This window comes from Carassius gibelio, chromosome A18 (genome assembly GCF_023724105.1).
Source record: "Carassius gibelio isolate Cgi1373 ecotype wild population from Czech Republic chromosome A18, carGib1.2-hapl.c, whole genome shotgun sequence".
Lineage (NCBI taxonomy): Eukaryota > Metazoa > Chordata > Actinopteri > Cypriniformes > Cyprinidae > Carassius > Carassius gibelio.
Genome location: NC_068388.1, coordinates 13,526,960 through 13,539,707, shown reverse-complemented (window position 1 = coordinate 13,539,707; position 12,748 = coordinate 13,526,960). Strand labels below are relative to the sequence as shown.

At 38.2% G+C, this 12,748-nt stretch overlaps 1 protein-coding gene across 2 annotated transcripts; it reads right to left on the bottom strand.

The window, feature by feature from the left end:
- Positions 1-248: 248 nt before the first annotated feature.
- Positions 249-12,438, bottom strand: LOC127934667 (caprin-1-like). 2 transcript variants are annotated; one of them, XM_052532192.1, is made up of 18 exons: positions 12,281-12,438; positions 11,544-11,711; positions 9,912-9,974; positions 9,742-9,828; positions 9,352-9,590; positions 8,730-8,812; positions 7,755-7,904; positions 7,617-7,666; positions 5,726-5,806; positions 3,093-3,257; positions 2,914-3,022; positions 2,751-2,812; positions 2,552-2,662; positions 2,276-2,407; positions 1,896-2,049; positions 1,132-1,332; positions 921-1,024; positions 249-775 (listed from the first exon to the last, which is right to left on the bottom strand). In XM_052532192.1, exons 2-18 carry the CDS (start codon positions 11,709-11,711, stop codon positions 689-691), a joined length of 2,046 nt encoding a protein of 681 aa, XP_052388152.1. In that variant the 5' UTR covers positions 12,281-12,438; the 3' UTR covers positions 249-688. The 2 variants fall into 2 exon arrangements, with proteins under 2 accessions (XP_052388152.1, XP_052388153.1); XM_052532193.1 differs by having other exon boundaries at positions 1,132-1,311.
- Positions 12,439-12,748: the final 310 nt, after the last annotated feature.

The window sequence follows — 12,748 nt, the reverse complement described above, 5'->3', positions numbered from 1 at the left end:
ACTATGTAAATGCAACAAAGATAAAGAATAAATAAAGAACTGACCTGATTAGCATATTGTGCGGGATTGTGTCTTCTAAAGAATGCAACCAAAATGGCAGTGGTTCTAACGTCTTTTACATTGATAGGCATTGTAAGGATGCCAAATATATTGACATCCAATAAAACCAAAGATGTCTGGGCTTGATATTGTAATCATGACCCGAGAGAAGAAAAAAATAAAATAAATAAAAACCTCAAACATCCCTAAAGCATTTAACGCAACACATCTTTATTGAAACTCCTGAAGCAATATCACTTTATAAACTGAGTCTGGAAGCATCTTAAATGTACCAAAAAGAAACATTTTAGAACCAAATACGAATTAGTGTGAACAAGAACAGTGGGGCAGAAAGAGAACTCCCAATCTTGGACCAGCTGTGGCAGATGAGTTTTATTTCCTTCAAAAAAATAAATTAAGTCTTTCAAGTTCATAGGTATCTGTTAGAAACGGTAGTTTTAAAATCTTGAAATTTTTTTCAGCTTGCTTCCTGAATCATTGAACCATTTTCTCCATTTTAACATAACCGGGTCGACGTTGTCCAATCAATTCCTGGAAGGTGAGAGAAGGGGGGTGAAAAAGCCCGAACAAATGCACGTCAGTATCTGAATGTTCACTGTGGTCCAGATGTAAACTCAGTCCACAAGGCTTAAGAGCGCATGGCTGGAGCATTTCCTCGAGAGACCCCTCGAGCCCCTTGGCCAGCACCACGTTTATAATTCTGTTGGTAACCATCCTGTGGAGAGACAAATAAAAAGATTAAAGAGAAGACAACTGACAAATGTCAATGTCTCAACAGTATTTTGAGGATGTGCTGAAACCAATGCTCAAACGATAGAGAAGCTCACTATTCCCACTCTAGCATCAAAAGTTGAACTTACCCGCTGATAGTTGTTGGAATAGTCCCGCGGCGTACTGTATTGGGTTTGTCCGTATCCAGAGTTTGCAGAGTTGGAGAAGGCTGGGCGATAACCGTCATATCCTCCTGAAATAAATGCAAATACTTGAATGATTCATCCATTAATGGCTTTAACTGATCATCTAATGAAAATCTCTATCTACAACTGCTCGAAAAACACTGTCGTTCTGTACCTCTGAAACTACTGGATGTTCCTCTGTAGCCATTGATCATACCACGTGCGTTACGAGGACCTCCACGAGAAATCCCTCTGCTGTTGTAGAAGGACTGAGTCTGGTGGCTGAACCCATTGCCGTGGCCACCTGACGGCTGGGACATGGGCTGAGGGCCAGCAGAGTTAGGGAGTGTCTGGTCTAGAGAATGGAAGGCGCCAACTAGGTTAACACCAGAATAAAACAGATGAATTAAACATTAATTAAACAAATAGCATAATGCAGGCCATAGGAAATCACACGTTTTTATTAGCTGCATGTCTGCTTGCTCCCATGAGCCCCACATTGAGAGGTTCTGACTATATACCGTATTTTTTGGACTATAAGTCGCACCTGAGTATAAGTCGCATCAGTCCAAAAATACGTAATGATGAGGAAAAAAACACATAAGTCGCACTGGACTATAAGTCGCATTTATTTAGAACCAAGAACCAAGAGAAAACATTACCGTCTCCAGTCCTTCAGCCGCGAGAGGGCGCTCTATGTTTTCAGTGTAGACTACAGGAGCACTGAGCAGCATAGAGCGCCCTCTCGCGGCAGGAGACGGTAATGTTTTCTCTTGGTTCACGTCAAATTAATTTTGATAAATAAGTCGCACCTGACTATAAGTCGCAGGACCAGCCAAATTATGAAAAAAAGTGTGACTTATAGTCCGGAAAATACGGTACACGATTATATTGTGAGTATTAAAATATGATCAGAGGGATTCTGAAAATTTTCCTCACCGGATTGGAGCTGCTCTGGCGGCATGTCTGTGTCCTCCACAGGGTGCTGCGTCTGGTTATTAAAACCCTGGCTGTAGGTATTCTGGTATTGGCTGGCCTGCTTCATTGAGTCCGTACCATTAGCTGGTGGGACAGGCGCATTAAGGTTGAACACCTGTAAGGAAGAACAGATTGAGTATAAGTGAACATTCAATATTAGATTATATCCAACATACAAAGTTTGTGTTGTAAAAGGAATATTTCACTCCTATATGAAAAATCTCCTCCTGGACACACCATCATGCCATCCCAGATACATTACTATTTCAGATGAACACAGATGACTTCCTGATTTTTTTTAAGTGTTCCTAAATGCTAGGAATTTCATTCAGGCACCTTACCGTTTGCATGGACTGGAATGGGGCTGCGTTGACATTGATGCCACTGCTGTGCAAGGGTTTGGATCCGGGCTGGATCCCCGTAGATGGAGTGAGCCCCGTAGATGGTGGCTGCTCTGTCAGGGACATGGAGGCCTACAGAAGACAAGCAATTTTTTGATTGCTGAAAATTATGTGATGCACATTTCGTGCAGTACATTTTTGGTTACATTAGAAAGTTTGTATTCTAGCTTCACAGAAATAAGTTGGAGACATCTGATTGGGTGCTTGACAACTTACCTGAATAGGATCGGTGGAGTCTGTCTGTGGTCGTGGATCAGCTGCGTGAGGAGACTGGTATATCGGAGGTGGTGTGGAGAAGGTTTCTGGGGAGGGAGGAACCATGGGGATCTGCAGATAAAGCAAATTCACACTCATCTTTCTTTTCCAAATGTTTCAGAAATTTCATTTTCATCCAGAAGAACTTGGCTACACTCACTTGTGTGTGTTCAGGCTGAACGCCAACAGCAGGAGACAGGGCAAGACGAGACTCAGGGTGAGCTGTAGGTTGAGAAATCAACAGCCCAGCAGTGTTAGGGTGATTTGAACTGCTTAACCCATAAAGCTAACAGAGAGATCATGTGGTGGAAATATAAACATACCTGGTTGATACACCATCGGTGGCATTTCCATACTAGGGACTGGTTTCATAGGTTGTGCCGATACAATTGCCGGATCAAGAGACTGTCCATCAAAATCAAGCATGGAGTCCTGGGAATGAAGAAAGCATTTAGTATGCATACAAACATATGCCAAATAATAATAAATAAAAAAAACACACCTGCATAAAGTTGTATGGTCCCTGAATCTGTGCCATGAGATCCTGAACCACCTGCTGCCTAACCACAGGGTCTGAAGGGGGTGTTGGAGTTACTGTGGTCAGAGGATGGAGCTCTGGGACACCAGGGGTGGGGCTGGTCTGAACCGGCTGCATCGAGTTAACCACCTGTAACAGATCCAATAGGTTTTAGAATTACACACTAAATCAGTGGTAGACACTAGAGCCCGACCGATATTTTATCGGCCGATATGAGCCTGTTGCCGATATGTCCATATCAGCGAATATGCTTAATGTTTTTATTTTTTTTACAAAACATAAAATGCAGTAATTATTTAGTTTGTGGAGTGAGGCGCACGCCATTGTTTGCTACTGGCGACCTGGATAAAACGCTTTAAAAGCTCAAGTCTATGGAAAACCATTGAAACTTTGAACAGCCATATCTCTGTAATGGTACAGCGGATCCACACCAAATTTGGGGAAATCCCTTCAGCTCGATGAACCCCCCCGAACACCGAACTCTCGAATGAGTGTACGTCTAGAGGCCCCCTTTCATATGAGACCATCCCACACGTTGATAGCCCCCAGGAATCTAGCGATCCGGGGGGCTACCGGTGCGGGGAGGGTGGCATTCGAGAGGTCTCCTCAAGCTGAAGGGGTCCCCTGAATTTGGAGGAGATCAGCTGCCGCGTTCGCAAGATATTGTCTTATTTAACCGCAAGTGCCCTGCGAAAGTGAACTTCACATGAAATTCCGCCATGATTCCAGTTCCAAGGGAATGTTACATTACATTCACAGGGCATAAGGCATTAAAGTGTGCCAGATGGAAATTGATATTGTATTTATTGACAAGAGGTATATTATGTCACTTCACACTTCTCTTGTAAGTTTCGACTGTGTGTGAAGACAGTAGCAAAAATCTGTGAATTTGTGTTCTGAGGTGAAAAATTTTAACTGAATAAAGTTGAATGGAACTGAATTGAAACAAAGTTTAATAAACTTCAACTCTACTGTTCAGTGCACTGATGTCAGACTCACTTTGGATAAAAGTTTGTTAAATACCCTGCCTTCATTACATATCTCAGTCACATCATATGTGTTTGATCACCACATACGAGTGATCATTGCAAACATGTGCTTATGTATATATATATATTGTTTATGTATATACATTGTAAACCATATTCGATATATAGTACAAGTCAAATGTTCGGACACACAAATGGGAAAGTGTCCAAACTTTTGACTGGTACTGTACTATAATATACACAAAGAATATCGGCCGATATAATTGATAGCAGACTTTTTTTTTTACTCCCTAATATTGGTATCAGCCACAAAGAAATAAATAATAAAAAAAACTCTGGGTGACTAAATGATGTCTTATATTAGGCAATGGCTAATAAATTCTCAGATTTTACTCGCCAGTATGTGAGGCCAAGTATAAGTTTAGCTCCGATACATGTTCACTTGCCAAATACTCTCTGACTGAGCGCTTCATAGTTTCTCTCTCTGTCAAATGATCTGTAATATTTCTCAGTTCATCTCAAAGAATGCAGAGCGTACCCGTGTTTGACATACCCTAAACTCTACTGTAAAGGCACACCACTCGTTGTCACTTTGGTGAGCCTTACATACATGCAGAATTTACTTGCTAGATGTAAACGTTATACTTTGTTGTATTTTCCAGTCAAAATGATGGAGTTCCTATGACTTTTATCAATAATTTTTAAATTATGTTATAATTGTAGTTAATGTATGATCTATTGAATACATTCAATCCAACACAATTAATAATAATAAAGAAATAAAATTATGAAAGGAGGGCAACGGATTTTAACCACTTTAACTCTGTTTTTTTTTTTTTTTTGTGGATTTCCACCTGAAATTGACATATCTAAACCTGATAGCTGCCCTTACCCACATAAGAGTGAAATAAATGCAAAATATCGGTGATCATTCTTCTAGAAAATGAAACCAAAAGTAAAATGTAATAAATATTAGTGTACGTGTTCAAAATAAACACCAAAAATAGGTGCCCGTGTTCTTTTCTTTGAATCCTGTTACTGAAAGTGTATAACTCGGGTCCTTGGGTGCCTTAACTACCTATTGTGAGATTTATTTGATTCCACTAGATGGAAGCAAATTTAGCAAATATCGAAAAAAAATAATTCATCCAGCATTTTCCTTTCAAAAATACTTTTATTAAACAAAAAGGGAGGCAAAGTGGTAATTTAGTGGCTTTTTGGAATCTCCAAAGTCCTGACTGCAAAAACAGGTTATTATGGTTATTATAACTATATGCAACGTGACAAAAAAAACACAAATACAGGTTTCATTCTTCTCACAGAGGCTCAATACATTAAATATACAGTACAAATAATGGGGTATACAAAAAACTTTTTTGTTGTTATATAAGTTAAATAATAAAAAAGTTAATATGTAATATAAGCTACTACAGAATGTATGTGTAATAAACTGTAACAAAGTAATCTAAAATACAAAAAAAAGTACATACGTTTGTACATGTATACATATACAAGAAATACATCTGAGAATGAGCAAATATTGAATGAGCAATTCAGTTCTCTGTTGGAGGAATAAAACTATTTTAAACAATTTCTAGAGCAGCTTACCTCCGTCTCCACACCCCATTCGCTTTGTTCCTTATCGCCAGTGCTGCTTGTGCTCTCCAAAACAAACTGCCTATTTACAAACTGGAGAGAAAAATGACAAAAGGTTAAGAAAATTATATGTCCCTGAAATCAACTTATGTGAAATGTTTCGCACCAAAAACAGCTGTACTTTACTTTTCACAACCATCCTAAGTAATAATCCCCCAAGTAATAATTTGGTAAAATGAACTTATTTCACAGCAGGTATGTGGCAGGCCACATTACCTGGGACATGCATAGGGTCTAGGGGTGCTCCGATCACGATCGGCCAATCTTTATGCGCATCTCGTCAGTAAAGCCGGTTCTCTAATCAGCGGTTAATTCCATCAGGTGCGTGATTTCACATCGAGCAGCTGTTACTACACAGAGCCGTTGTTAACTGAGAAGATGCGCCAATAAACGCTGAAAATGAAGTGGATTTGCGCATCTTCTCTATTAACAACGGCTCTGTGTAGTAACAGCTGCTCTATGTGAAATCACCAGGGTTGGGGAGTAACGGAATACATGTAACGGCATTACGTAATCAGGATACAAAAATCCAGTAACTGTAATCCGTTACAGTTACGTCAAAAAATGTAGTAATCAGATTATAGTTACTTTTTGAAAAAAGGGGGAATACTTTCAGGATTACAATCATCCTGAATTTCATTTAAAACTAAATAAATCAGTATTTTGGCATAATAACACCATATTAAGCGCAGCTTGATTAATGACTCACGCGAGTCACGTGTGCCACCCGCTGGTGCATGTGCAAATAACAGCGGTCTGCAATCTCCTCAGACGCAGATTGAATCACTGCTGCTAAACGATATGCTGCCAGCAGGCAAAAACGCGTTGATTTCATGGAAATTCCGCTGCTATTTTGTTTAAAAAGAAGAAAATGCAAACAACGTTGTGCAGTGCAAACTGTGCCTTCCGGCAACGAAAACACTTTCTTCATCGAAGGATTCAACATCCAACCTAAAGAAGCATTTGCACTTTTAAAAATTAGTTTTATATTTGCAAAGAGATAAAAAAAAAAAAAATTGTATTATTTATTTTCCTTTTGAAGAAACATTTTTCATTGTCTAAAAATTGTGCGTATTATATTTTCATTGAAAAAAAAAAAAATGAATTTGTATTCTCTATTTTCCTGTTGAAGAAACATTTTCCATTGTCAAAGAATTGTGTTCTTATTATATTTCCTTGGGAAAAAAAATGAATTTGTATTCTCTATTTTCCTGTTGAAGAAACATTTCCCTAAAATTATTTCTTATTATATTTTCTTCAAAATAAAACAAAATAATCTGTAATACCAATACCATGCACTAGATGTCTGTATAGTCCTGTGAAATTCTTAATTAATAAATGTTGTTTTTAAAAAATAATATTTGACCTTGAAGTAATCCAGAAGTAATCCAAAAATTAATCAGTTACATTACTTTCATATTGTGGTGCTTGGATTACGTTACTGAATACTTTTTTTATGAAGTAATTAGTAACTGTAACGGAAGAAATTTTTAAAGTAACCCTCCCAAGCCTGGAAATCACGCACCTGATGGAATTAACCGCTGATTAGAGAACTGGCTTTACTGATGAGATGCGCATTAACGATCGGCCGATCGTGATCGGAGCACCCCTAATAGGGTCTGCTCACACAAAGACGAATGTTGGTGCAATAAACATTTTAATTTAGTTGGTGCGATAAACATCTGATAACAAATGATTGAATAGTTGTCAGACAAACGCAATTGTAAAGAATATCAAAATTCTGTTCAGTCATTTGTGCTCAGATCTTCCATGTCAAAAGTCACTCAAATGTGACCCATTTAAGCTTGCATTTTACAAAGTGCATTTAACCAACTTGTCTCACCTCTGTCACCTCAGTTGCAACGGGTTCTGCATACTCTGTCATTTCACCCTCTGTTAGGAGACATAACAACAGACATTGCAACAGTTTCAGAATGACAGTAGCTCGATTGAGCAATGTGAAATGAAAGGAGTGTTTTACCCGTGTCTGGAGTGTGCTCCTCTGCTTCAGACACTTCCACTGCAGCCGTCTGCTCCTCTTCCTCCGCGCAAACTCCATTCTGATGAGACTGCACTCTATCAAAGTAGCCGCTCTGCAAAACCCGCTCCAACATCTCATTCAGTGCTTTATCTGAAAACAAGCATTTACACTCCTGTTCAAATGTTTAGGAAGGCATTCATTTGATAAAAAAAAATGCAGCAAGTTAAATTAAAAATGGTGGCTTGATTCTTTTTTCTTTCTTTCTTTGGAAACATGATACATTGTTTCCGGATTGTCTGAAGAACATATTTTTTTAAATATATAAATCTTACGTAACAAGCGTTTTTTTATTGTCAGTTGAGATCAATTGAATGCGTCCACGCAGAATAAAAAAGTAACTTATTACAAAAAAAAATAAAAAAAATACTGGAAAGCTTGAACGAATATAGAGGACCATTACACTGCATACCAAAATCCCAGGTGGCACATAGTAAATGGATGTATTTATATGCCATGAGCCACATGACCTGCCACGGAATACCACTGAAGAAAAGTGCTAGAGGCTGGAAGCTTTCCAAAGCAGGGCTACTGTAAGTGATAGATTATTATTTATTTTTTTACACTAGGTCAAATAAAGCGATCCTGTGAGAATTTTAATGTGCCTTTTAACTGTGCCCATTAACATGTCACTAGCATGACCTATGGATTTCCCTCATTGATTAAGTGATCTTTCACAGTCAGTGTCGTTAGAGAGTTTGCTGCAGGATCACACTCTGATACAGAAGACAGGGGTACATGCATCATGCCCTCCACCCACTGCTGAGTCAGCACATTCATCATGGCTGAATGCTGCAGTACATGTCACCTTTGCCCATATCTATGCCTTGCTTTTTTTTTTCCCATTTTAAACTTATAAATAGATGTTATGACCTATCAAAACCCTAAAAAGAAGTTAAAAAAGTCAATTTGACCTACATGTTGTTCCTGCCACAGGCTTGTCCTTCCCCTCCAAAAGTTCCCATAAGTGCTGTGATGCTTCTTGATACTGGTCAGTTAACCTGTGTAAGATAAAAACATTCCATTGTGAATATACAATCCAAAAGAGAAGCAAACTAAATTTGAAATTTGTTAAATGAAATTTAAATTAACTAGATTTAAAAATGTACTCTATTCTTATGGATTTCTTTTATAATGTATATGAACTTTATGAAGGATCAAAAATAGGGTTAAATTGACTTTCAACGGAGGAAATATTGTTGCGTTTCAAAGATAAACTAAAGTTCTTCGTGTTTAACAACATTAGAGTGAGTGAAGTAACCCTTTAAGCTTCTTTAAAATCTTCCTGGATGCACAGTGGCAAATCAGCAGTAAATAAAAGTACAGTTACAAAGATGCTATCAAATTTAACATGCTCTGCCAATGTGGTGACCTCAAGCGGTCTGAAATTTACCCTGCGAGAGATCCTAAAGTCAATTCAATGACAACTCATGTTCCAGTAGGAAATACACCAATTATTCTGTTTACAGCATGGTTTTCATTTGCAAGCAATTTCTAAACTGAGTAAAGTAGTGTAGACAGGACTGCCAGTCTTCTTCACCTGATGTTTTGGTCACGTTCAGGCCCCACAAGCTTGTAAAACTCATCCAGGGAAGTAAGGTCACTCTCAGTAAGCAGCGACGGTCCGCCGGCTCCTTGCAGTAGCTCTTGCCGCACGCTTTCATCCCCAAGTCGGTCGAGAAGGAACTGCAGCTCCAGAACTCGTTTCAGTCTTTTCTGTTCCACCTCTTCACGCTGGAGTTGCTCACGACGTGCCACTTTCTTAACACACTTCTGGATCTATCCAAAGCAACAGATTGTGGGAGACATTTTCACTGATTCGTATAAACCTTCCAGTGAATTTCGGCAGTAGATCTATACACATTCACAAAAAACAAACTGTAGGTCCTCAGGCTATGGAAAAGAGCGAATTCAATTTTCATGTACTCACTTCTTGACCCAATGCCAAGAAGCTCTTATGCAGCTCCCGCGCAAACTCAAGGTTATGGATTACTTCCTGGTACTTAGACAGGGCTTCCTAAATTGATTTTAGAAAAAGGAAAGATTTCAGGAATCTGAAAAACAATTAACTCGTGACAAAAATATGGAGTGTTTACCCACCAGCTGATCCTGGTTGAGACGTTCCCCTTTGCGGTTCCTGGCCTGATAGTCATCAAGCTTGCTCTGCCAGAAGAGAGGTGACAAAGAAATAGAAATGTGTTTGAGAAATAAACAAGCTTTATAATAAAATGGAGAAAGTAATCTCAAAGGGTTATGTATACATTTCCCCATCTCAAAATCCAGCTGAATTGGTCATCACAACAACATATGACAGAGATAAAGCATACATCAGGACATTTTTTTTTTTTTTTTTAGAAAATGGTTATAAAATCTTCAGGGTTCCTAGAAAGTTTAAAATAGCAGCATTTATTTGATATATATTTTTTTTTTACATTATCCACGTCTTTCAAGGTCACTTTTGATCCGTTTTATGCATCTTTTGCAGAACTATACAAAAAACGTTTAAGAATATTGTACATAATTTTAATTATGAAACCAATTTCCCATTCAGAGTGGATTAAGAGTAAGGACTCTGGTGCGGAAAGCTCCAGCATGTGGCCGAGTTATGTGGAGATTATTCCATTTCACAGAGTGGGTGAGAGATGGCAAGTTCAATTTCCACAAATGCATAATGTCAGAATCAGACCGGGCATACAAGATATGATGCCATAACTTTTCATTAAATAAATCTCTTAATAGAAAAGGACAGTCACTGATCACTTTATGCAAATCAAAAATCATGACTGTCTGTCTGACTATGATTGTGCTCAAGATCCACTTTCATGTTCCACAATATTTTTACTTTGAAAAACATGAAGGCAAAGTCGATGACAGACCCCCTTCCCTTCCTTTTCACACACGATCATTAAGCAAATAAATAAACAAATATAAAAGCAATGTGCTGCACGGTCACCAAGTTAAAAGTGTTTCCTGTGAAGCTCAAAAACTTGCAGAATCCAAAAGGCGCTTACTGCGTGTCACGAGGACACCGCTGCCTCTGACCCATTTACCTCGACAAACCCACATCAACACAAGCCTGAGAGCATCCATCCAAAACATTAACAACTCATTTAAATGCATTTTTTGCACCCACAGTTTCCCCATTTTAGCATGCTGAACCTGTTTTAGGATGCCATGATAGCTTTATCTCCATGTGCATGCAGAAACAAATAGGTAAATAAGTAATTATGTAACGTTAAATACATTGGTCAAGAGAAATAAAATAACATCAAGTTGACCGGCTAGCATATGCTAAAACTATGCACAATTGTATGAATTTAAGAGATTTACCTTTATGTAAAAGATGTTGGTTTATACAGCATGACTCAAATGCATAAAAACAGAGCAATGGCTTCTTAAACGTTTAATGGGTCTGGTTAACTGCGTTAGAGAAGGTTTCCCTATATGGTCGATCTAACTTCATGGTACGTTTTTGACATTAAAATCTGACACATTAAACCCATTTATCAACAGATCACACCATTGAAATCCAAGGATGATGTATGTTTAACTTAAATATTTATAAGAAATGCATGACAACTCTGATCGATCAGAATTTGTTGAGTACAGAAGGCATGAGTGATGTTAGTGGAGTGAACTCTGAGGATGTGGGACAACATACACGTAGTTTATCAATACATTTCTGTGCTAATATTATGCAGAAGTTGACAGGTTATAAAGAGAAACCAGTACCTTTCTCTTCTCCATATTGCGCACTTTCTTTTCAAGGACCACCAGCACTTGCTTCATGGCCTCTGATTGAGTTCCAGTCAGCTGGGTGCTGGCTGTGATTTGGTTCACTGATCCCAAGTCTGGGCTGGCAGACTTCACAGTCCTGGTGTCATTTGTTGCCGAAGGCATCTGATCAAAGATAAAGGAGAAGTTTTAATAGCAGAATATAAACAAATAAAATAAAATAAAATGAAGGAATAAAACACTAAAATGCTGAAAGCATCTGGCTGAATGGCAGTGAGGTGATCATCATTTGGGGCGGAACATGATGGAAGTGCTGACCGATGATGGTTTCATTTTTGATCAGGTTTAATAGTTATTTACTCTTTCAATCAGATCGACCAAATATTCAGTTATGATACCAAGTGCTAGATGTTATTCATACATGTTCAAGTAATTAAGTAATCGTATAACTCCATTATACAACGAAATTATACAGAAGATATTTTGTCTGATAGTAACGTTAGCACATTTTCAGCTGAACATGACAATGAAGTACGATACACAGATATATACGTTTTAATAACTCAAAATTATAAAGATATATCACCACTGCTAGAAGTAGACTGCAAACTACCAAAACACTGTCATAGCAACCCTTTTTCTGCATTTTAAACTGAAACTGTCCGAATCATCACAGGATCTACTGTATAACGTTCACGTCTGTGATTTGGATCCATGTATTTAACGTTACTCACTTTTATACGTAATATATCCACAAGGGAGAAATGTAATCGTCTGGAGGTAAATAAGCTGAAGCGCTGATTGTGTTGCTTTTATTTTCTATTCCAGTGTATTATGGGATGCGCCCCGCCGGCCTCACCGACAACTGAGAGAGACTGAAAGGCGAGGAAAAGGTTTTTAATGAGTAAGGCCCCCGTTTAGAGTCGACCAGGATTTTGCCTGTGTCCTACTGACATTTATATGCAGGTTATTATTACGTTTACTTCTTGTCCAATTAATATACAACTAAAAACAAAGATAACTTATGAAACGCAAAAGAAAGAGTCACGAAGATGGCAGAAAATACTAATATTTGATTCAGTTGCAAAGCAGGCATACAATGACTTCCTCATTTAGATTTGTCACTGAATGCATGTGAACTGGCTGACTTTATATAAACATGGAGATAGAGGAAAATAGAGTATAATAAATGTGAGATTTAG